Here is a 25,335-nt window from a genome sequence, read left to right on the forward strand (position 1 = left end):
GGGTATGTATGGTTTATAATCTCAATAAATCTGAGGAACGTTACCCAAGGCTCTGAAAGGTTTGAGCTGTTACCCAAGGCTCTGAAAGGTTAGAGTATGCGCTATGAGTTAGAGCAGGGGGTGAATAGGTCTTATTCATATTATTTTGAATCTAACTAACATTTTGAAATTCTGTTGATCTTTGTTAAATTTCAATTGATCTTATTCACCAAACTCTCCACTCAGTCTCCAAGTTGTCCGCTTTGTCAATAGATTCACCCCTAAGTGTCCATGGTTTTTTCAATCCTTCTGCTCTTAATAGATTAAATTGTTCTTTGATGATAATTTTGATGATCACTTGTTTAAAACTCACGATCACATATAATGGTCAAACTATAAGAAACCCTAGATTGAGAAACAAGGCTCTCTCTATAATATAGATTCACTATAGAATATGTATAGACTTGGTTAGAGATACAGGACTGACTATAATCCCATATTTGATGACCTTATTGAGGTTATTGGTAGAGTGAGTTATGGAAAGAGGAGAAATTGAGAAATAATATTTTATATAATTTATATATATAATAAATATTATTATTTTTATTACCGTATTCTTGCCGTGTTCGTGTTCGTGTTCGTGTCCATGTCCTTTTTTCTTTTCTTTTTTTCTTTTTTTTTTTAATATTTGGCATATCATAGACCATGTCGTATTATGTCCATCTCCTTGTCCGTGCTTTCTTGCCCACCACTGACAACAAGGACCAACCTTACTCACTACCACAACCTAATCATCCAACAAACTCTCTCTCTCTCTCTCTCTATATATATATATATAATATAATGTATCCATCTCTCATCTAGTTTTCCCTCTCATATTTCTCATGTCGATATCATTGAAGGAATCACAAACATCTTGATGGAGATTGCGAATCTATAAAGACCGCGTCTACAAGCTCGAGCTTACTGAAATATTGTCATATCAAGACGAGCTTGAGCTAAGTTAGGCTAAGCTCGTCCAAACACAAGGTGAGCCTAGACACATACTTGGCTCTAGTCAAGTGCAGATGTAGGGGTGGGCTCTGGTGAGTTTGAGCCCACTCAAAAAAAAACAAAAAAAAAAAAAAATCATTTTTAACTGCGTTAATTTTAGTCCAGCCAAAAAATAATATATTAATAGAATTAACCCACTCAATAAGCCCAAGTCAACTAAGCCAGCATACTAAAATAAAGGCCCAAGTCCAATAAGCGCAGGGCCGGCCCTGACCCAAGGCGACAAAGGTGGTCAACTAGGGCCTCAAAATTTATGGGGCCTCAACATTATAGGCCCATGGATGATGAGTCACAAAAAAACAAAAATAGTTTTAGGGCAAATCATTTCAGCCTCCCCAATCGTCTCTTATTTTTAGGGCAAATCATTTCAACCTCCCCAATCGCCTCCATCTCTATTCTCGTTCTCAACTCTCTCTCTCTCTCTCTGCAAGTGCAAAACACAAGATCTACAAGAATCAGAAGTTCAAAACCCATATATTTCAGTTTATCTATCTGTCTGCAAGAATCAAAAGTTCAAAACCCATATCGGCATATGATTTCAGATTGTTCAAAAAATCAAAACCCATATCTTTCAGTTTCCATCGCCCGTTGTTCCAGTTCGGGTTCGCTGTTCCGCTGGCTCTCAACTCTCAAGCTTGCCCTTCTCTCTCTCTGCAACTGCTAACTTGTATGTATGGGTTTTGTTTTAATTTTTTTTCTAAATCAACTAATCAAGGTCTGTAATTCTTGTTTTGCAAACTAAATCCTATTTGGTGAATTTTTTTTGATCTTTTTAATTTTTTTTTTTACAATATAAAGTAAAAAAATTTGCATTGCATTTCGAGGTAATCACCGTAATCTACATTTTATTTCAGCAAAACAAATATATATATATTTTATTTCTATAACTTCTGTTTTTTTGTTGTCAATTATGTCGACAAGAAAATTTGAATCTGGGCATGAAAAAAGAAAAAAAGAAAAAGAAAAAAAGAATCTGAATTGGATTAGAAATCTTCAAAGATTGAATCTGAAACAATTTTTATCAACATGCCAAGCTTTTTGAAGATGGAATTCTTTTCAGACCTAAAAAAAAAAAATTATAACAAGAACTTTGACAAGCAAAAGTACTTAATATAGGGTAAAGCTCTAAAGTTACTTCTTGAAAATTAAAATACTTACAAAAAGCATGCTTTTGAGTGAATTCCATAGTGTTGGAAGGGGCTTGCCATGAACTACCTCACACTCTGCTTCCACTAGTAGATTCTCAAATAGGATTAGGAAATTGGTGAAAAGAAGAGATAGGGTACTGAGTGGTGAATTGTTCAGAAATAAATTGGTATATTTTTTTTTATTAATTACCCAAATGGGATTTTCTATGCTTTATTCAGTCAATTGTCTAAAGAACCATTGTTAGTTAACTAACATTGAATTAAACAACAGTTGATTTTGGTTGATATATTTTGATTTAGCCCACCCCATTGATAAATCTTGGATGTTTTGTTTCACATAGAAATACAATCTGTGTAATGCACAAAGGATATATTCAATCTTTCTGCGGTATTTTTATTTTCAAATTTTGGTATTTGATTTTCTTTTGTTATTAGAATGCAGAATATCAGGATATTGATTTGTTGATTTTGAAGATTATTCCTAAACTGGTGCATTGTACTTTGTTATTGGACTAATTAGTCATAAGAGCTGAGTATAATATGTGCTAATAACACCTATCCGTAATCACACCTCTTTCTACGGATAGGTGTCCAACATTTTGACTAAAAGCATAGTTGGGTTGGGTTGGGTTGATACATGATACATATGGTACTTAGATGATGGTGTTTTTATTGTTATGAGTGAGATTGTGAAACATCTTCCTCACAACTTGAGTGTTTTCTTATTTTTAGGGTTAGCATCGGGCCTTAACATTTAGCAACAACAAGGTTTAAGAAACATGCCTCCTCAGTCATCAGGTACAAACTCTTACTTTTTCTGAAATTTTAATTGTCATTTTTAGCTATTGGTTACGTTTATTTATTCATGTTTTACATACTGATTTTTTGTTTTTGTTTTTGTTTCTACATACATATGTATAATATTGTTATGATGTGATGCTCGAACAATTTATTAAAGGGAATTAAAGACTTTTAAGTTTAGTTTTTAATTTCAGAATATATATTTTACAAGTTTATTAACGCTTTTAAAACTTTTCCTCTTTTGTCCTAATAATATAGGTCTCTTTTCTGAAAGAAGAAAGTTGATGGGAATGGGTGGAGTAGGCAAAAAGGTATGTTTTTTTTGCCTAGCTAATTGAATTATATAAATCCGCTTACCGTTGTAGCAGTGATGTTAGTTTTAAAATGACCAATTATGATAGGAAATCTCTTTTTAGTTGATCTTAATCAAATGTATATCTATGCAAGGAGATTACGTGATTCTAGATGACGATTCTAGATGAGGATGTTGATGTCAACGTTATGAGAATGACGGGATGTTGATGTCAACGTTGACCCTAGTGATGATGAATGATGTTGATAATATATTGATGCACTCAAATTAAGTCAAAGCACTTAGAATTAAAGGAAATTTAGAGTTGAAGACATACTATTGAGCGTAGTTTCTAATTCTTTTAGTTACAAGAATCTTTGGTCACTTCACACACGGATTTTCAGTTCCTGAAATTCTAAAACGATGGTGTGTAATATGATTCATCTACTTGGGCTCTCTTCTTTTTCATCTCTCTAAACCCTAATTTTATCTGTGACAAAGAAAAAGAAGACTTTATGTAATTGTAATTTAACTTTATCAGTTTGAGCATTGACAGAGCTTCTGAAATGTTGAAACTGAAACAGCAAGGAAGAGAGAGTGCACCAATAAGAATTACTCAACTTAGGACAAAATAAGCTCTCTGAGCGTCTTGACTAATATTGGCATGGGCGACTTCTATAGATATGGATTTGTAGAGGGAAAGATATATGGTTGGGGGCACAAAAGTGTATGACAACTGTGAACCAACGATATGGTTGTGAGCTTTTGGCTTGTTTCATGCATCGGATCTAGGAAGTGTACAACAATGAAATGGAAAGCTCTGATGCACTCAAAGTTACAGGCAGAGACAATAATTAATATTATATATTTATAACTTACTTTCCTAATCTAGTATGATACTACGTATATCATACAGATACACACACACACACACACACACACACACACACACACATATATATATGTTTGTAACTTTATACTTAAATATGTTTTGATTTAGTCCACCCCATTGAGAAATCCTTGATCCGCCCTTGGCTATTGTGAGTTGAGCCAGAACATGTTGGAGCTCTGTTCTGTTGGGTTCATCTGCAGCACTACTCCTCTAGCCCAAACCTACCATTGAAGACCATTTCAATAGTTTACAGTGGAAAGAGTTACACACTTCTTATTGATCATTTTCTGCCTTCACACTCGAGAGTCGTGTATATGTTCTTGATCCTACATGCAAACTCAGAAGTCGTGTATATGCTTATTTTGGTCAAAAAGGGTCTATAATTATTTTCTGTGTTATGTATGTTCATGGAACCTTCTTTAGATGGAGACACCGTCTAAAGAAGAAGCAATAGTTTCATGGGTCGACAAGGTTGTACAGAGAAAATGTTTTGTTGGGTTGAGTTGAAATTGTATTTTCTTTACCAAGGGTACTAGATAAGATTTATCAGTAATGGTAACCATTTTTGGTAGTATAGTTGATATTTTACTATTATTTCATTGTCAAGATACTAGCAGTGCACCCAATAAAATTTGGGTCATATATGAAGAATGTACAAGTGGTACAGTTATGCCTATCCTTTGTACTGCTCAGCTAATGAGCTTGTAATGATGTTTCTGGGCTGATCTTGGTGAGGCAAATATCTCTATCTAGAGTAATGCTACTAAGGGGGCGCGCTCTTTGGTAATTATTATCATTATTTACATTTTGTACACATTTTCTTTCACCATTCCCCTTCTTAACACACGAGAATAAATATGGTATTTAGCTCTGATGTCAACCTTCATAGGCATTCTATATTTTTGCTATCAAATCGTCTTTGAGAACTCCCTCATCCAGCATGACCAAGAATACTTTTTGGTAAATCTTTATCAGGCATATGTTTAAAATGTCCCCTGCAAATCTGTTTGTTTCTTAGAATGCAGTTTTGACAATGCAAAATGCAATTCCTACTTTCTGTATGTGTGTCAAGGTCAGTTGATTTTTCATTTTGCTTTTCTGCTTGCCACTTTAGTAAGATTTTTTCTTATTAGTTGCTGTTCTTAGGTGAGTGTTGTCAGCCACTGTTTTCTTATTTCCTGGTATCATTTGGTATATTATTGCATTAATACGGCCACATTCAGAAAAAATAATAATATATATTTATAAGAGTTAGCCGTGTTATATCGTTGGCATAGGTTGTGAACATTGAAAGAGTATGTCAAATAAGGGATGATTGAAGCAATTAGATGCTATAGCCTAAGCTTAGAGATGCCATTACCCGTGAGACACGAAATCAACTTATTTCTAATTTGTAATATAAATACAAAATGGTATTATAGTAAATTGGTTAAAATAGTATCTATTCTATGCTATCATTTCCTTTCTTTTCCTTCCTAATTTATTATCCAAACATGAATACATTAGCTATACTTTCTTTACTTCTCTTTTCTCTAGTAATTAATGCTGTCCTTTCTTTTCTTTTCTCTCATGCTAAACAAAAGGTCAGAAGTCGAAATGGCTTAGAGCAATAAGGTGTCTACAACAGGCTATTTTTGTCCATAAACCACCTCTGCCTCCAGTGGCTCGCGACTTGATCAACTCCAACCACCAGGTGCATGGACTGTGGAATTTCTTAATTAATTCGTACAATTACAGATATTGGGATTTTGCCTGGTGTAGCACTTGGATGGAAAATGTATTACAATTGGAAGTTGTTGAAAATAACAGAATAAGGAGTGAAGGGGACGGAAGAAGCGGAAAAAGAAAGAAAATCAGATGCATTGAAATTGATCGACTATGTGGACAAGAACACCACGGTTGGTTGTGTCCAAAAATCTTATTTGTTAACAAATTAGTTGTAATCTGATTTCATTGCAATTCTTCAGGAAGTTGAAGCCATAAGTGTTGCCATTGAGGAACAGGCCAAAAGTGAGTGTTTTTTATCAACCAAGATGATTGCTATAACATTTTTATTAAATTATTTATAAATTTAATAGTGTATATTGGAAATATTGCATATATAACTCACTTCTTCTCAGTTATGCTATTTTATTTATCCACTATAAGTTGTAATAGCGTACCAACTTATTTGTACATAAGCATTTTAAAATCGTAATTACTCTTTACATTTCTACCCTTACCGGGGATTCATTGGAATTGTGAAAGGGCATGTGGCGAAAGGAAAAAAAGGAATCTGAATTGGATTAGAAATCTGAGATTGAATCTGAAACAATTTTTATTAACATGCCAAGCGTTTTGAAGATCGAAATCTTTTTAGAACTAAAAAAAAAAAAAAAAAATCATAACAAGAGCTTTGACAAGCAAAGGTACTTAATATAGGGTAAAGCTCTAAAGTTTCTTCTTGAAAATTAAAATACTTAAAAAAGCATGCTTTTGAGTGAATTCCATAGTGCTGGAAGGGGCTTGCCATGAACTACGTCACACTCTGCTTCCACTAGTAGATTCTCAAATAGGATTAGTAAATTGGTCAAAAGAAGAGATAGGGTACTGAGTGGTGAAATAAATTGGTATTTTATTTATTTTTTATTAATTACCTAAATAGGATTTTCTATGCCTTAATTAGTCAATTGTCTAAAGAAACATTGTTAGTTAACTAAAATGAATTAAACAACCGTTGATTTTGTTAATATATCTTGATTTAGCCCACCCTATTGAGAAATCCTGGATGTTTTGTTTCACATAGAAATACAATCTGTGTAATGCACGAAGGATATATTCAATCTTTTTGCCATATTTTTATTTTCAAATTTTGGTTTTTGATTTTCTTTTGTTATTAGAATGCAGAATATCAGGATATTGATTTGTTAATTTTGAAGATTATTCCTAAACTGATGCATTGTACTTTGTTATTGGATTAATTTAACATAAGAGCTGAGTATAATATGTGCTAATTACACCTATCCGTAGTCACACCTCTTTCTACGGATAGGTGTCCAACATTTTGACTGAAAGCATAGTTGGGTGGGTTGATACATGATACATATAGTATTTAGATGGTGGTGTTTTAATTGTTATGAGTGAGATTGTGAAAACCTCTTCCTCACAACTTGAGTGTTTTCTTATTTTTAGGGTTAGCCTTAACATTTAGCAAGAACAAGGTTCAAAAAACATGCCTCCTCAGTCATCAGGTACAAACTCTTACTTTTTCTAAAATTTTAATTGGCATGTTTAGTTATTGGTTACGTTTATTTATTCATGTTTTACATACTAATATTTTGTTTCTACATACATATATATAATATTGTTATGATGTGATGCTCGAACAATTTATTAATGGGAATTAAAGACTTGGAAGTTTAGTTTTCAATTTCAGAATATATGTTTTACAAGTTTATTAACGCTTTTAAAACTTTTCCTCTTTTGTGCTAATAATGTAGGTCTTTTTTAATAGAAAGAAGAGAGTTGATTAGAATGGGTGGAGTAGGAAATACGAAAATAGGTATGTTTTTTTTGCCTAACTAATTGAATTATATAAATCCCCTTACCGTTGTAGCAGTGATGTTGGTTTTAAAATGACCAATTATGATAGGAAGTCTCTTTTCAATTTATCTTAATCAAATGTATATCTATGCCAGAGGATTACATGATTCTAGATAACGATTCTAGATGAGGATGTTGATGTCAACGTTGACTCTAGTGATGATGACGACTGATGATGTTGATAATATGTTGAAGCACTCAAATTAAATCAAAACACTTAGAATTGAAGGAAATTTAGAGTTGAAGACATACTATTGAGCATAGTGTCTAATTCTTTTAGTTACAAGAATCTTTGGTCAGTTCACACACGATTTTTCAGTTCCTGAAATTCTGAAACAATGGTGTGTAATATGATTCATCTACATGGGCTCTCTTCTTTTTCATCTCACTAAACCCTAATTTTATCTGTGAAAAAGAAAAAGAAGACTCTCTGTAGTTTTAATTTAACTTTAGCAGTTTGAGCAATGATAGAGCTTTTGAAATGTTGAAACTGAAACAGCAAAGAAGAGGGAGTACAAGGCTCCTACTTCTCAAAGGGAGGTAAGGGGTTCGGACCTCATTGGAAGCAGTGTGTGTGAGTCCCAACTAGGGAAAAAAAAAGAAAAAAAAAAGAAGAGAGAGCCCACCAATAAGAATTACCCAACTGAGGACAAAATAAGCTCTCTGAGCGTCTTGACTAATATTGGCATGGGCGACTTCTATAGATATGGACTTGTAGAGGGAAAGATATATAGTCGGGGGCACCAAAGTGTACGATAACTGTGAACCAAGGATAGGGCTGTGAGATTTTGGCTTGTTTCATACATCGGATCTAGGAAGTGTACAACAATGAAATGGAAAGCTCTGATGCACTCAAAGTTACAAGCAAAGACAATAATCAATATTTTATATTTATAACTTACTTTGCTAATCTAATATGATACTACATATATCATACATATATATATATATTAATTATTGTCTTTGCATACATATATATATATGTATACATATATATATACATACATATATATACATACATATATATATGTTTGTAACTTTATACTTAGATATATTTTGATTTAGCCCACCCCATTGAGAAATCCTGGATCCGCCCTTGGCCCTAGTGAGCTGAGCCAGAACATGTTGGAGCTCTGTTCTGCTCGGTTCATCTGCAGCCCTACTCCTCTAGCCCAAACCTATCATTGAAGACCATTTCAATAGTTTACTGTGGAAAGAGTTAAACACTTCTTATTGATCATTTTCTGCATTTACACTCGAGAGTCGTGTATACGTTTTTGATCCTACATGCAAACTCAGAAGTCGTGTATATGCTTATTTTGGTCAAAAAGGGTCTATAATCATTTTCTGTGTTATGTGTGTTCATGGATCCTTCTTTAGATGGAGACACTATCTAAAGAAGAAGCAACAGTTTCATGGGTCTACAAGGTTGTATAGACATTTCACAGGTTTTTTTTAAAGGAAAAAGCTAACAGGGGGTGCCACTGTTCAAAAAATGGCCAACTTTCATCTAGCTGTTAATATATCAAAACTCAGGGGGTGTGAGTGTAATTAACCCAATTTCTCTTTTCATTTAAAGACTCCGTAGATTTCATTCATAATTCCTGATCCATTTATGAATAGATCAATTAATTTGTACCATTCCTGATTTTTATATGATTTTTTTGAATTTATTTTTTTATTCCAAGGAAGTTTAAAAATAACTTTCATACTTCACATTTGATTTTGCTATTCTGACTTAATTTGCAACTTAATCCCAATTTATCTACCAGTTCTCAGTTTTTCGCTGTACTAAATAGATTCTGAGTGTGTCCATATGATAATAAACTGCACATGCAGGATACGAGCTTAAAATTTTCTGGCTATGCTTAACACATTGTATTCTTTTTGCTGAATGCGATTTGATAATTTAAATGATTCGGAATGTGTAATGAAATGCAATTTATGATTGGTGCGTGATCTTGATAACTGCATATCGACTTTTTATTTCGTGTTCCTGCGATGGGAGGGGTGTGTGTAATTTTTAATTCATTTGTTCTTCTGAGTCAAGTTCTTATGTGCAAGTCTCTCAGGAAGTTGAAACTCCAAGTTGTCTGCCAGAAAGCCCAAATCTAAATCACTCAATTAATAGTTAAAGAATTACGTAGCTTGTTCAGGGATGAAAATGTACTTTTTTTCCCCCTGGGGCTTTGATGATCTAAAACCGGAAAAAGATAATTGATTACCAATATGAGAGGTTTTTCTTTCTCTCTCTCTCCCCCCAACCCAAAAGCCAATAAAATGTTTTATTAATATAAATCAGAAATTCAAACAATCAGTCTCCTACAGCTTTTCTCACCCCTAACGGAAGAGAATCTAGGTTATTACAACTACAGCCATTCCTTAATGCCTTCCTTGCCAAGTGAGCTGCCATATTAGCTTTCTGTCTGATATGCTTCAACTCCTCAAAAAGAGCTAACATCTTGTTAATGTCTTGAATAATATTGAGTTGGATGATATTACATGAGCATGCCTGTTATAGCACCAATCTCCAACTTAGCATTATTTCCAAAGACGACTTTCTGCAAGATCAATTCAATCACACACTGAACAGCCGATCGAAGGATTAGTGCTTCAGCCCACATCTTCAATATTTTGCAAATATTTCATTGCAGCATGAAGAGCACCACCAGAAGACCATCTCACAAAATCTTCCCCTTGCTTTATTCACTTTCTTGTTAAAGGATGCATGATGCATCCACTTATACCTTGCACCATCCATTATCTGGGGGTTTCTCCAGCATTACTACAGATTCTCTGTTATCATCGCTTAACATTGCTCCTACTGCTAAATTCCAGTTCTGTTTCCTTCAAAACATTCCGATATTCATGAAATTGCTTTCTTTGTTAATCTCGAGTTCCCAACATTCTCCATAAACTGTGTCATTGGGTGTTTCGGCAAACTATTAGTTTTTATATTTTTCTCAAACACTTGGTGTGTAACTGAATATAGCAAAAATAACTACAATAGTGTGTGCTAAAAGCAAAACTCAAAGATAAATAAATAGGGTTAGGGAAATGCAAACACAAGGACACCAAATCTTTATGTGGTTCAGCTCCCCCACCTACGTCCACGCCCCTAGAGCACTTCTTGTGGATTCCCAAAATGCACTATCTCACTCTCCTTCACAGGTGAAGAGAAAAGCTTTACAGAGCTCCTCAAGCTTGTCTCTCTTTGCTAAGTGAGCACCTCACTTACTTTGAGGGTTACACTAGCCCTTGACAACAATGACAAGAATGATAAGAGTTTGAGCACAACAGTAGATGCCACTCAATGGACTAATATACAACTCAAAGCTCACTACAATTATCCCTCAATGAATAGATATACAAATCAAAGCTCTCTCTCCAGAGTAATAGATGAAGCAAGTAATGAAAGCTCAGCTCTAGATGAAAATAACAAATATCTCTAAGATTTTCAAATATGATGTAAGATTTTGCAAGAGGTTTACCCCAAAATGAGTATGCGTATAAGTTGCTCAAAAGGGAAGGGACCTCTTATTTATAGCCTCATTGGGAAATGTGTCGGTTGGAGTACTTTTAAGAAGTTGTTTTGAAACAGGTTTATAAAAATGTGTATAGGACCTCTTATTTATAGCCTCATTGGGAAATGTGTCCATTGGAGTACTTTTAAGAAGTTGTTTTGAAACAGGTTTATAAAAACGTGTATAGGATTCCATGTAGACATCTATTCCATGTAGCTCTCATTACGTTTTGCAGGAAAGCCAAGATTTCCTTCTTGGATCTCCCTCGTTATGATTCCCTGATAAAGAGCATAATTTCTCTCTTAAAATTCTGTATTTACTTCTGAAGAAGATAGCAGAATTATCAAAATTCACTTCTTGCCCACATATGCCACTTCATACCATTGTAACAATCCTTTTAATATATGCACCTCATTACTAGTTTGCCTTGCAAAACAGTAGTCATCCACAAAAAGGTGTGTAATCTCTGGAGCTCTTCTGCATATTTTAACACCCGAAATCTAACCTATAGCACTTGCATTTGCCATTTCCCTTGATAAGCCTTTTGCACATGTTAAGAAAAGGTGATGAGATAATGGATGTCGTCACTATCAGAAAGAGTAAAAAGAAGTGTTAAAAAATTGGGCTTATTTCAGCAGCTTATTGTGATGGTCTTTTTTATTGGGTTACCCATGAATTTTTCATCACTTCTATGTAATAAAGCTCTGTAATACCAACATTGTGCCCAATTGATGTTTCCAAATTTTCATCTCAGGCTTTGAAATTAGTCAGATTATGAATTATTATTATGTAGATTTGTGAGTGAGAGAGAGAGAGAGAGAGAGAGAGAGAGAGAGAGAGATTATGAATTATTATTATGTAGATTTGTGAGTGGAGAGAGAGAGTCTGTTCTTATCATTCAGCATGTTGTAGTAGTCTACCCGACAATGAGTCCTATGGGTTCATCAAATCCCGTGATCTTGGATGGTATTCTCAAATGTTGTAGGTTGATCGAGTCCAGAGGTATTTAAAATCCCAGAAATGGGCCTAAATAAGATTTCAAAATCTTCAGGTCTTTGGAATATATCCCTGAAATCTCATGTAAAAGACATGACTTAAAAGAAATAAGAATTTGATTCTTGATTGTCGTGTCTATAGATTTCTCATTCCTCTCAGAAATCATTTGCTTTACCCATATTCTTGATGCAGATTTCTTAAGTAGGACTTGATTTGTCTGGTGGTGCCCTGCTTGTTTGTGCACAATTAAGTTGCCACATACTACCTTCCATGGTAGTATGTCCAATGGATGCCATATAATTTCATGTTTGTTTGTGTGTGTATATATACTTCCATCTTCTGCATAGCTTTTCTTCGTGTTGCATGCTCTCTCTGTCTCTGTCTTTGTGGATCAGTTTCTATATATTGATGTTCTTTTGTATCTCTCTGGAATATACCAGTATGGGCTTGGTACAGGCAAACAGTTATCAGCAAGCAGCAGAACAGCTGGCAGAAGAAAGGAGTCGTTGCAGCATCATTTGATGTTCATCCGAGTTATGCTCAAATTCGAAATTGGCTCAGTTCTGGAAACTGAATTTATTCTACTGGTGCTAGAAACATTGTATTTTCAGACGACAATTTCTTTCCTTATTGACGAGTTTGTGTACAAAACCCCTCTTGCAGAAGCTTCACTCATTTACACCTCCCTGCTACTCTTCGGTCTCTTCTCAAATAGACATCGTTTCTACCATTATCTCCATTGCCAATATGCTACGTTCTGTTTTTTTTCATGAAACTGACAATGTGTTACAGATTTTGTATGAAGCCGTGAGTTGCATTCAGCTGGTTTAATTGTAAAATTGAGACACACTGGCAATTGCAAAGATTGAACTCCTCAAGTAATTGAGTTTTCATAATGTAAATCTATGCAGATGTAATATATTGATCTAATTGAACTCTGTATAGAAAAATGGAACATGTTGCTCTGTTTTCATACCTAATTCCGTTATTTATTCATAATTTTTGTTTTTCCCACCAGGAATGAAAGCAAGTATTAGTTGTTAATTTTTGCAAGTCTTTTTAATTATCAGTAGTTATTCATTTGTTTTGTATTATATATATGTCTATATGTGAGTATGTGTGTATATATATACATGTATAGCTGTATAATTGAGGTCCTAGGTATTGGGTACGTTTTGTCATTTGTTTGATCAATTTCCTTAGATAATGATGATTACACATGCAAGAAATGAATTTTGTCATACCTATTTTAATGAATTAATATTGTGCAATTTCTAAAATAACATGACTAGTGATGGAACTGTAACCAAATAAAGGTAACCCTCTATGCTTGGCCTTGAGAGGAGAGTTTGATGCTGTTTTATTCTACGGAATGGTGGGTTTGAAAGGAGATGAGAAACATAATTGTGTTTGGGGGTAGCATTCGACTTAAGGCCATGTTTGGTAAGCGGGAAGGAAGAGCGAGGGAGGGAATGGAGGATGGATTGTTCAAAGTCATCCCCTCTCGTACAAATCTTGGGTACGAGGGAGAGGACTAGGAGAAGGAGCCTCATCCCTCCGGCACCACTGCTTCGCCCTTCCATCCTAATGTGGGAGGAAATGAAGAGAGAGAGAGATATTGTCCCTTTTTACCCTCATTTAAATTTATAATATATTTTTTTTAATTAATTCCTACTCGCATGTTTTCAAATGCAAACAATATTTAAAAGGGCCAAATTTTATATTATATATATATATTTTTCCCAAGTGAGCTTTTATTAAAAAAACTAAACCAAAACAAGAGAGAAACCCCCACAGAGTACATAGGACTAAACCAGTCCAAAATCCAGCAATCAAGGAAAGTAAAAACCACCAGCAAACACACAGAGTGCCTATACAAAAACACTAACCAACAAAAACCACCCCAGTTCAGCCCCCAAAACTAATAAACAACAACACACCATCTAACAGCCTAATATGCTGAATAGAGGCACAAGGAAAGGAGGCCTGAAGCTTCCCCAGCAGATAGGAAGGTAACTGGACTTCCCCAACAACTCCACACCAGCTAAGGATTTCACATAGATACAACTCAGTCATTTGGAGCATTCAAAATTTCCGAAAGTTTAAGACTCCTCATATCCACTACTTCCCACATAATCAGTCTAACACTATGATCACTACTGCAAGAGACTGAATTAAGAAAATTTTGATTCTTGACTCTTCAAATGGTCCGGGTGAAGTAATATTTGTCTGTAAGTGTATTTCTTAGTGAATCCTGTCAGAACTGAAAAATGAACCAGTCTCCATAGTTCTTGAGCAAAATGAACCAATCAATACTATCTTCAGCTCCAATGCAATTATGCAGACTGCAGTTAGCTTAATACCTCGAATCTGAAGGTTAAGCAGGGAGAGAATCTTGTTTTAATATTTCTTTGTTTTGAAAAATTAAAAAGGCCATTTTTGTATCAAAGAAGAGGGAGTACACTGACTAGGGCTTACCCTGGGGACAAAGTTAACTAGCAATATCGTGAACCAAACTCCTAAAAAACAAAGTTAACTAGCAACAAAAAATATCAGAAACACAAAGTTCCAGTTAAACTAACAGGAATTCAGCAGCAAACTGAAATCCAGGCACACACTTAAACTGCAACCCACCATCAGAACAACAACTACCAATAAGGCCACAGAAAAACTGAAGCTAAACCAGAATGCAGTGAAATATCAACAGCCTAATACGCTAAAAATGTGAATAACTGTACAAACGTGATGATTTGTATCCCAATAAGGCCATGAACATCAAGAGGGAGGAATGTTCCAAACTGCAGCAAATTATTATTAATTTTTTCCCAGTAAGGAAATAATTTGTATATATATATGTGAATAACTGTACAAATGTAACACGTGGTGTCCCTATACATATTAACAGCCTAATATGCTACATATAATCAGGCAGTGTTTCCATTTCTCAACAAAGGAAACCTGCACGGCATCAAAGCTGATTAAAATACAAAACACCAAAGCAAAAGATCTTCAGTCAGGCTGATCATTGGCTTTCAGCATCCAAGATATAGATAGATATCACCATAGCCCTTCCAAAGAGAAATTGACAGGATCCCTTGAATCATTAACTGTTGCAGTTCTCTTCACTCCCCAGTAACGTTGATAGCATTTTGCATTAGGCTGTTGTGCCAATTCCTGGACCTCTTCCATTTTTCTTCTTCTCTTACTGCTGCAATTCACTTCAATTTGTTGTCTATCAAGCCTTCTCTTTGACATAATCTTATAAGGATTTATTTGAAGTTCAAGTGATGAAGTCAGAGGTGATGAAACACGTGCTGTGTTTCTTGTTTCTTCTTTAACATCCTTAGTAGCACTGCCCATAGATGTCACAAAGGAATGGCCCAAGAGCATGTCGGCAGACCACCGTGACTTTGGATCATCAACCAAACACTTCTCCAAGAAATCTTTCGCCTCTTTAGACACCCAGCTTGGAATCTCAGGCAGTTTTTTACCCCAACCGATGTGATACAAAAGATCACAAGGCTGAGTGTGTGGCTCGCAATGCCATGGAGATGTCCCAGTAATCAGCTGTAACACAGTACACCCAAATGCCCAAATATCCGAATGAGGTTGGTATTCTTGATGACGAACCGACTCTGGCGCCAAATACATAGCGGTCCCCCTCAACTTGGGACTTCTCTTCTTTCCAATCTTCATTGCAAGCCCAAAATCAGCAATTTTTGCTATTTCTTTGTCCCTTTTCAAATTCAACCTCGGAATAATAAAACTCTTAGTATCCTCACTCACAAGTAGGATATTATGGGGCTTTATATCACAATGAACGTAACCCATCTTGTGAATGTAACTGAGACCAATGAGAACCGTTTTTGTGTATTGCTTGACCTAAAACTCTGACAATCCTTTACCACCGGACCCCTCTACACGGTCAGCCAAGCTACCGCCGGATGCAAACTCCAGCATTATATTGTACAGAGTAATTCCTTTCTCAGTCGTAAGCCCGTCCCCGAAACAGCTAAGAATGTAAGGACAGCCTTCAAGTTGCTGAAGAATCCTTTTCTCTTTGGCAAGGGAGTGTGAGACAGAGATCTCTGCAGATTTGACAGCCATAAAAATACCTTCCTGATATTCCTTTGCTAAAGACACCACACCAAAGCTCCCCATCCCCAATTTTCTTCCTCGCATCCACAGCATCTTCCTTTCCATCTCTCTGTTCCTGATATTGATGATGATGATGATCAAGCAATTAGAAGGAAATCTTGAGGAATTGATGATGATGATGATGATGATACAGCAATTAGAAGGAAAAGAACTCCTCCTTAATTTGGTGAAGAATTGATGATGATGATGATAAAGCAATTAGAAGTATGAAACTTTCGTATTAAGTCTTACAGATTACTTAAATGGCAGGAAGATATTCCAATTGGTGATGATGATAAAGCAATTGCACTTCTTTTAAATTTGAGAGGAGGGCACGAATTTATTCTTCAGAATATTGATAATAACCGTTGGAAAGACAAGGACATAAGAATTAACGGAGAGCGTTAATTACCAAGATTGAAGCTTTGAGTTTGAGAGAGAGACACAGTAATCAAGCCGAGATGGTGTTGAAGGAAGCCACGCCTAACCCTATAATGGGTTCTTCTGATCAAGTCTAAACCAAGAAAGAGAGACAGACTGAATCGCGAAACCAACAAGCTTAAAAGGATTCTTCTGTAATCAATCAGAGATGGTGTTGAAGGGACTGATTCGTGACGTAACAATTGCAATAGGGTTTCAATCTCTGTGTTTTCAATCAGCGTGTGTCTGAGAGAGCGAGCAACGGTTATATGTTTTCAATCAGAAAGCGACTAATTCGTGAAGTAACAATTGCAGTAGGGTTTCAATCTGTGTGAGTGTGTGTTTGTGGGTTTCAATCTGCCAACGGCTATATGTTTTGATCTTGTGTGTGTGATAAGAGAGAGAAAGCAACGGATATATGTTTTCTAATTTTGGTTGTTGGTTTCACAAATTGCTCGTTACGGGACTCGACCCCTCAACTCGTAAGTGTTAATCATGGTGCAGTTCAAAAGGACTCAAAACCCATTCCATTTCCAAAACCCTAACGGGGGCTTTTGATCAGTCATAAATGGTATTCGTTGGGTATTTGACCGTCCGTTTCAAAAAATTGGGGCACCAAAGGAAAAGGTAAAGGTAACATAGCCAAAGGTAACGCTTACCATATTATGTATGTATGTATGTATATCTTATCATATTATTACATATATGGCGTCGATTTAGTGTGTGTGTGTATATATATATATAATATAAGGGTAAACAGTAATATATATAAGGGTAATATATATATAAGGATATTATCGGAAGAGAAATGAGTATTTTTAAAATTTTATATCTTTGCAGTAATTTCAATCCATTCTTTGCTCATTTTTCATACTTAAGGGATTTATATACACAACATAAACCTTTCTTTACTCATTTTTTTTTTCAAGCTTAACGGATTTATATACACAACATAAAGGATAAAGGTGTCATTTGCCCTAAATGTAAATATTAGGGGTGTTTTTCCCACTTTACCCAATCATTTTTCTTGTGCAAATTAAATTTTCTTTTATTTACTTTTTCTCGTTTTAGCAACTCATAAAATTAAACCCTCAAATTTTTATATTTTTGTATATTTTTTTGGGTAAGGTAATATATATATATATATATATATATATATATATATAACCTCCCATGAGGTTTTAGCAAATTATACACAGGTGACCTACTAGAAATCAAGGCACGGAATAAAGGGAGACAAACCTCCTGAGTACAATCAAATGAAAGAAGCAAAGTGTAGCATGAGGAGGTCTATACTCTATATCAGGACACCCAAGAGACAATTATAAGACTGGGAGTTCCATCATAAATTTAGAAGAAAACATTTTAGGATTCTATGAAGTTGATACTTCCAATTGTTTCTTGCATAGTTGTTGCTAGTCATCTGAGGAGATGGTTAAGCTCATTAGATTGAGGCCATTCGAGACCTTCCTTGACGGAAATGCACCAGAGATGAGACACTATTTCTCTGAGCTAGACTCCTTGGAAACACGACATTCAGAGTTTGGAGTATGCTAAAATATAAAGCAGTGTCTGGTAATTTGCTCAGACAACCCTGTCATGGTAATAGATAAAAAGTGGAGTTAGCCAAGTATGACCAATCAACTTATACAACTTTAATCCAGTTCGGATATCGTCAAGCGATTTACTAGTTGGACTTTGGAACTTAGTAAGCTCAAGGTCTGAAGTTCGAATCTCACCAGGTGTTCTTTGTGACTAGCGTTCGCTACCTCTGCAGTGACTTATCCGGCCTGGGTAGGGAGGTGCCCTTCGAAGTCCTCGGGAATTAGTCTGGTTATTGAGGGGTTTTAAGGGTTCGTATCATCCCGGACACCTTGGGTAAACTAAAAAAAAAAAAAAAAAAAAAAAACTTATACAACTTTATGAACTAATACCATATATAAAAAATTAAATGAATAATTTACCAGCCGAGTTTCTTGCCTTAATTTAAAGGTATTATCGTCATAGATAACCAAATCACTAAATTGAAGCCAGGTGAGAATATTGCCCCAATCAGTAGGCAACTGATATTAATTCCTTCCCAAGAAAATCATTCAAGATGTAGTGGATTCAATAGATACAAATGGGCCCTTTTTGTAAATAGAATTCCGAATAAGACAATAAATAAAATATTAAGTTGGTTTTTTTTTTTTTTGTTTTTTGCAATTCTAAGTCCGAATTAGATTTATTTTAACAAAATTAAATAAGAAAATTATCTGTCAGAGCCTACTAAAGTTTGCATACAATCAAAATATAGAGCAATGTGCTTGAAATTCAATATATTAGTACAAGATCAACTTTGGAGAACAATAATTATGGAAAAAAAAAATACGGTTTGTACGGGGAGTTTGAAGGGAAAATATGGCTTATTTTATGTATGCAGTCATAAAATGAGATTAAGAGAAGTTTAATAGGGGTTGAGACAGGTTTGGTGGAGAATAAGAACAGGGTGGGAGAATCATCCATTTATCTAACAAATTTACCTAAGATCCTTTATTTTTAATTTAATTACTATTCTGATTTTTTTTTTTTTTTTTTTCGGAGGTTGAAGCAAACATGTACACCCATTGAGGTTGAGGGACTTGAACCCTCAACCTCCCCCATTTGAGAAAGAAAGGTTATGCTATTGGGCTGCAAGCCTTTTAATTACTAAAATTTAAGAACTATATAAACATTACACTAATCTCAAATTATTTTTCTTTTTTTTTCAAATTATCTTTTTTGAAAGTTAAAGGCTTACAGCAAACACGCATGCACATGCCCACGTACAATAAGTACTTAGTAAGACTCAAACTCTTAACATCCCATTTGAAAATGATCGATCATACCATTTAGACTAGAGTCCTCATAGTGTTTTATATGTTCATAGCATGGTGATAATATAATGCTAAAAAATTGTAGTTAATGGTCCACCGGTGCAAAATAATAATAAATAATAACGGTTCACCGGTATAAAACAATATATTTTACTTTACATTTTTTTTAAAAAAAAAAATACGTCAATAAATATTTTTTGTATGTATTGGTGTTTTATCTAGAGAATTAGTGATAAAATATTGTCCTATACAAGAGTTGTTAGTAGAGAGCACTAGCATATGTTCTAGAATAACCAAATTTTGTCGATACATGCGATATCTAGCTCATTCTATTTCCGTGGTGGAACTTTCAGTTGCACTTGTTAAACTTGCCTAAAGTTAATTTTAACACGTTTTTTTTTAATGCAATTCTAAGTCCGAAATAGATTTATTTTAACAAAATTGAGTGAAAATTATTTGTCACAACCTACTAAAGTTTTCATACAATTAAAATATAAATCAATGTGCTTGAAATCCAATACATAAGTACAAGATCGACTTTGGAGAACAATAATTATTAGAAAAATATAAATTGTTCGTACGGGAGTTTGAACGAAAAAGATGACTTATTTTATGTATCGGAGCCACTATAAGAAACTACGAAAATAATTATATTATCTAAATGGCAAAGTGCAAGAGTAAGCAAGTATTCTGGGGATGACAATTTTATATAAGCCAATGGGTACCAGCCTTGGATTGGATTAAGAGAAGTTTAATAGGGGTTGAGACATGTTTGGTGGAGAATATGAGCAGGGTGGGAGAAATATCCAATTATCTAACAAATTTATCTAAGATCCCTTATTTTTTTATTTAATTACATTTTTTTTTTTTTTGGAAATTAAAGCAAACAAATATACCCATTGAGGTTGAGGGACTTGAACTCTTCATCTCTGCCATTTGGGAAAGAAAGGTTATACCATTATGCTACAAGCCTTTTAATTACTAAACTTATATAAGTGCAAGCCCAACGGTAGAGCATGTATTGTTTGTGGCATTTGACCTGTGCTGAAACCCATCAGCATCATTCCCCCTCCCCCTTAACCTATAATTCCCTAATCCCCCTAACCATTGCCAAGTCAAAATGAAACTTTAAGAACTATATAAACATTACACTAATCTCAAATTATTTTTCTTTCTTTTTTCAATAAATTTTTTTTCCCGAAAGTCAAAGGCTTAAAGCAAACACGCACATGCCCACAATAATCCATGGCAGCGCTCAAACTCTCAGCATCCCCTTTGAGAAGGATAGATCATGCCATTTAGACTGAAGTTCTGGTGGTATTTTATATGTTCATACAATGGTAATAATATATATATATATATATATATATATATATATAAGAGTAGCTTAAAAAAAATGTAGAGAAAGGATTAAGGCAAGTGAGGGGTAGTGTATGTTCGAGCCCGTCCATCTCCATTATTCTCCCTGACTTACCTTGCTGCTTACAATGTGGGGCCGGCGTCGGCAGCTGGGGGTTTAGCTTGTAGCTTCGGCCCGAAGAGTGGTAGCGGTGAGGGTTCCCACGTCATCAAAAAAGAAAAAGAAAAAGTAAAGGGTAGGACCAAGGTGATAATGTGATATCTGTATATAACTAGGTAAAAATGAGGCTTCTTCAGAATTAAGGGGTGGGGTAGTGTGTGTTCCTTAAAGAGTGTCAAGGGCGAGAATCCATTCAATTTAATTATTGATATACTTCAATCACGTACATTCAATTCATCCATCTAAAATTTAGTATAGAGATGAAGTCATTAGTCACTTTAGATGAAAATTTGTGAGACCTAATCCAAGAGATTTTTCAATTCGTGGAATGTATGTGATGAAATGAAATCAGTGAGATAATGTAAAATTTTCATGTTATATTATAAAAAATATTTTCTTCAACAATAAGGTTCTATTGTATTTGTATCCACTAACCTCAAAGTGATAATTTTCTATCAATTTCTTTCCATTTCTTTGTCCCACGATTTGGCTCTCAACTTATAAATAAGGAAAGAAAATAAAAAAAAAAACAAGAAAAATGTAAAATTAGGAAGATTCTTTTTCCATTTTGATCAGAGACAAAAGGAGGAAAAAAAAAAAAATGAGAGAAAAATGAAGAGTGATATCAAGTATGCATTGCATGCATAAGAACTTTCAGGAAGCTGGCCCCAAAGATGAAACCATGGAGTTGTAAAAACTCTAATGCTATGTTTGTTTAGAGGGAAGGATATGGGGAGGGAGGGGCATAGAAGAATGTTTTCATGTTTGGTTAGAGAAAGGGAAGAGAGGGAGGAAACAAGGACGGATGAAACATCCTCCCTTGCTATATGTTTTTCTATCCACCCAAATTTGGGGGAAGAGTGGAGAGGAAAAAAATGATAACCACCAAAATTTGTTATAATTTTTATTTTTATCTTTCCTAAAAATTTGCCAGTAAAACCCTATTGCGTTAAACAACAATGGTGCGTTCATTGAAGATAGATTCTTAATGAACTACTAAACTTCGTTAAAGATCAATTCATGAAAAGGATTCAAATGTACCTTTGCACAATTTTTCTTATCATACATTCAATAATAATAATAATAAAGCACCTCAAACAACTTGTCATGGTCGACACAACTTGTTGGAATGGAGAGCTCAATATTATTAAATAATTTAAAATTAATATCTAATTTTATAACTTTATATAGGGAGGGTATATTAGTTAAAAGTAAATAAAAATTATCATTTCCTTCCTTCCAAAATAAAAAAAAAATAAAATAAAAAAATAAAAAAATAAAACAACTGTCACTCCATCAATCCATCAATCCCCTTCCATTCAACCAAACAAAAAGGGAATGAAACACTTTCCCTTCCCTATGGATACCTCATTCATCCATCTCTTTCTCCATTCCATCCATTTTTTCATCCCTCCAACCAAACTGGGCATAAGACACTCTTAGCCTTTCAAAACCTCAAAAAGCAATTTCTGATTATAAAAAATCCTAAGACATTCTTTTAGGTCCCTCACAAGCACAAGGAGTAATCTTCATGTCCCAAAAATCTTAGGACACTTTTCACATTCTTAAAAACCTCATAATCCGCCAATACCACCTAACACCCACCGCCAAGAAGAAAATAATTGTTGTCTAAGTCCTTGAGCTTTGAAAAAAAATATTTGATGATAAAAATTAAAAATATGTCAATTTGAAAAGATATATTTGCCACTCGACATGGATTGTTGAAGGAAAGCTTTCATGTTTGTTTACAGCTGTGAGTTGTTGCAACGGAAGATTACTTGCGGAAAGTTTGAGTTTTCTTGAAAAAGATCTAAATTTATGTCTTTTCTATTTTAAATAGCTTTACTTAATTTTAGCAATTAATCAATTAATTACGTGAAAGATAAAAGTAAAGTAAATCAAATAGAGTTGAGAGATGACACCAAGATTTTTAGCGAGGAAATCCCAATTGATATAATAGACCAACTGTTGTGGGAAAAACCTCGTAGACTGTGCAGCCCAAAGTAAACCGATCCACTATATTTGAAATAAAGTACAATGGAGTTTGACTTAGGTTCACACCCTATCATTCTACCAAACACCAATCGCTAACAATATTCTGGTTTTGCGATGTCCTGTCCAACAGTTTTTAACTTTAGGCTTACTCTTGATCTCTGTGGAAGGATTGCTGGTAGATTAAATAACACTCCTCGAATGCTTTGACCTTTCAAAGTGTGATCGCTTCACCATTGTTCTTCAAGATCTGATTTTGATGTAGAAGAAATAGATATGATTTCTCCAATTGTTGTAGATGCAATATTCAATAGACTTTGAACAAGATTAAGAATTGAACAACACCTTAAAATCACTCTTGTATTTATGTTTGTGTTCTAGAAAGAAAGACATAAAAATCAGTTTTGATTTTCTAGAAAATATCTCTCAAATAGGCTTTTTAATAATTAGAAGATGTAATGCAAAAGCCGTATCAACCTAGATGAAAATCAAGGTTTATATAGAATTTTCAAAGACCTAGATATGCATAGGAAAGGTAATTTTCGTGCATAGAATTTTTAGAAAGAATTCTATATCAAATAGGAAATTTAGACAGAAAAGGTAACAAATTACCTAAATTGTATCAGCATGTGGAACCAATAGCCACGAAGTGGAACCGGTTCCCAAAGGACAGAATGCAATTCTTTGAAGCACAGGTTCTTGAACAGGTAGAAGAAGTTCGGTACTAATTCCCAAAGGACAAATTTATGAGGAAAGGTTTAAAACTTGGAAAAATTCATGTTTCGGTAACTTCAAAAAACATACCATGTATGTATAGTGTTCTAAGTGGGTGACAAGCCTTTTCTTATTTTAATGAAACTTTTATAATTCCCATCGTGCCCTTTATTTTATGAGTAAACAAATGTTTATTCCAATTATGTCCCAAGTAAAACCCTTGCCTTTGATGCCCATTCACGAATGTATCTTCTAGGTTTCTGCTCTTGTCTTCTTCGGCGATTTCTTTTAATCTTCACTTCTAAGTTTTTTCCGACGATAGCATCAACGCTCACATCCACCGGCGGCATTCACTTGGGACGGATGACCATCCACAACCACAAATTTGGGAGAACACCCGGTCACCAACTTTGGCAATGCTTTTTTGTTTAATTTCGGCGATTCTCTCTTGAAGACGTCAACGTTCTGCTCACGCTGCCTAGTTTCTCACGATTCCGTTGATTATCTCTCGACACTGGCAATGGTTTTCTCACCCGACTATTTCTAATGATTCCGGTGATTATGTCTCATATTGGCTACAAACATGAAATTGAAATGCCTTCTTGAATTTTCACCCTTCTTTCTGTTAATAGTTACAAGCGTATTACTGTAGTTTCTTTTTGCTACAAGCGTATTACTATAGTTTCTTTTTGCTACAAGCGTATTACTATAGTTTCTTTTTGTTAAAATTGACATACAGAGAAGCAAATGCTAAGCTTGAACCACTCAAGTAATTGAGTTTACATAATGCAGTGAATGCAGACGTAAGATATCAAATATTGGTGCTGACAAAAGAAACTACAGTAATACGTTTGATCTCCTTACTTCAAAATTTGAACTCTAGACCCTTCCATTTGATAGGATAGAAGAAATTTGGATGGAACGAAGAGAGGAGAGATAAATGAAACGTCTCTATATTAGACTCTTTCTTTCCTCTTTTTGTTTAGTTGGATAGAAGAGAATAATATGATCGACAATACTTTATTTTGTTTATTATGAGAGAAGAAAAAAAAAAGTGTTAATTATATGTAAGGAAAACTTTGTAATTTTAAAACATTTATAATAGTCTTACTTTTCTTTCTTCGTGTCATCCGCTCATATTTGGAGGAATAAAAATTTATAAAGTATGAAGGATGACTCATCCATCCTCTTTTCTCTCCTCTCTACCAAACTAAGGAAATTTGTTTCTTCTTTCCTATCTTCCATCCACCCCTCTTCCTTCCTTCGTACCAAACGGAGCATAAGTCACATAATTTTTCTCAACGGGTGTCGCTTGTGTTTCGAGCACGCTCTCGCTCCCGTTCCGACTATTTGTGACTTAATTTTGCCCTTTTTGCTCTCGTTTTTGCTCCACTTTATGCGACTTAGATTAAACTTTACTCTTCTATCCAT

General features: G+C 34.6%; 2 protein-coding genes across 13 annotated transcripts; one reads left to right on the top strand and one right to left on the bottom strand.

Moving 5' to 3' along the window:
* Positions 1–1,358: 1,358 nt before the first annotated feature.
* Positions 1,359–13,278, top strand: LOC132303484 (uncharacterized). 12 transcript variants are annotated; one of them, XR_009481236.1, is made up of 8 exons: positions 1,361–1,699; positions 2,913–2,978; positions 3,240–3,292; positions 5,749–6,063; positions 6,133–6,175; positions 7,337–7,395; positions 7,645–7,706; positions 12,708–13,197. XR_009481236.1 is itself a non-coding variant. In XM_059800758.1 (6 exons), exons 2-6 carry the CDS (start codon positions 2,960–2,962, stop codon positions 13,038–13,040), a joined length of 564 nt encoding a protein of 187 aa, XP_059656741.1. In that variant the 5' UTR covers positions 1,366–1,699; positions 2,913–2,959; the 3' UTR covers positions 13,041–13,197. The 12 variants fall into 12 exon arrangements, 2 of the variants coding, with proteins under 2 accessions (XP_059656742.1, XP_059656741.1); XR_009481238.1 differs by lacking the exon at positions 7,645–7,706 and having other exon boundaries at positions 1,362–1,699; positions 5,749–5,858; positions 5,975–6,063; XR_009481235.1 differs by having other exon boundaries at positions 1,360–1,699; positions 5,749–6,175.
* Positions 13,279–14,758: 1,480 nt separating this feature from the next.
* LOC132305092 (mitogen-activated protein kinase kinase kinase 2-like) lies at positions 14,759–16,098 on the bottom strand. Its single transcript, XM_059802774.1, has 5 exons — positions 15,329–16,098; positions 15,226–15,241; positions 15,010–15,065; positions 14,850–14,915; positions 14,759–14,786 (listed from the first exon to the last, which is right to left on the bottom strand). The coding sequence occupies exons 1-5, from the start codon at positions 16,096–16,098 to the stop codon at positions 14,759–14,761; spliced, it is 936 nt and encodes a 311-aa protein (XP_059658757.1).
* Between the last annotated feature and the right edge of the window lie 9,237 nt (positions 16,099–25,335).

The sequence above is a fragment of the Cornus florida genome, unplaced genomic scaffold (genome assembly GCF_030987335.1).
Source record: "Cornus florida cultivar Cherokee Brave unplaced genomic scaffold, ASM3098733v1 CherokeeBrave_3.0.0_Hap2_Chr04, whole genome shotgun sequence".
Classification (NCBI taxonomy): domain Eukaryota; kingdom Viridiplantae; phylum Streptophyta; class Magnoliopsida; order Cornales; family Cornaceae; genus Cornus; species Cornus florida.

What these genes read in the sequence shown, in the direction of transcription:
- LOC132303484 (XM_059800758.1), top strand. An exon ending in TGATCAACTCCAACCACCAG is followed by an intron (nt 5,859 to 6,132) that starts GTGCATGGACTG and finishes GCAATTCTTCAG; the next exon opens with GAAGTTGAAGCCATAAGTGT. An exon ending in CATTGAGGAACAGGCCAAAA is followed by an intron (nt 6,176 to 7,336) that starts GTGAGTGTTTTT and finishes TCTTATTTTTAG; the next exon opens with GGTTAGCCTTAACATTTAGC.
- LOC132305092 (XM_059802774.1), bottom strand. Translation starts at nt 16,098, where the DNA reads ATGGGTTACGTTCATTGTGATATAAAGCCCCATAATATCCTACTTGTG. An exon ending in ATTGGGATACAAATCATCAC is followed by an intron (nt 14,916 to 15,009) that starts GTTTGTACAGTT and finishes CCTTATTGGTAG; the next exon opens with TTGTTGTTCTGATGGTGGGT. An exon ending in CAGTTTGCTGCTGAATTCCT is followed by an intron (nt 14,787 to 14,849) that starts GTTAGTTTAACT and finishes TTTGTTTTTTAG; the next exon opens with GAGTTTGGTTCACGATATTG.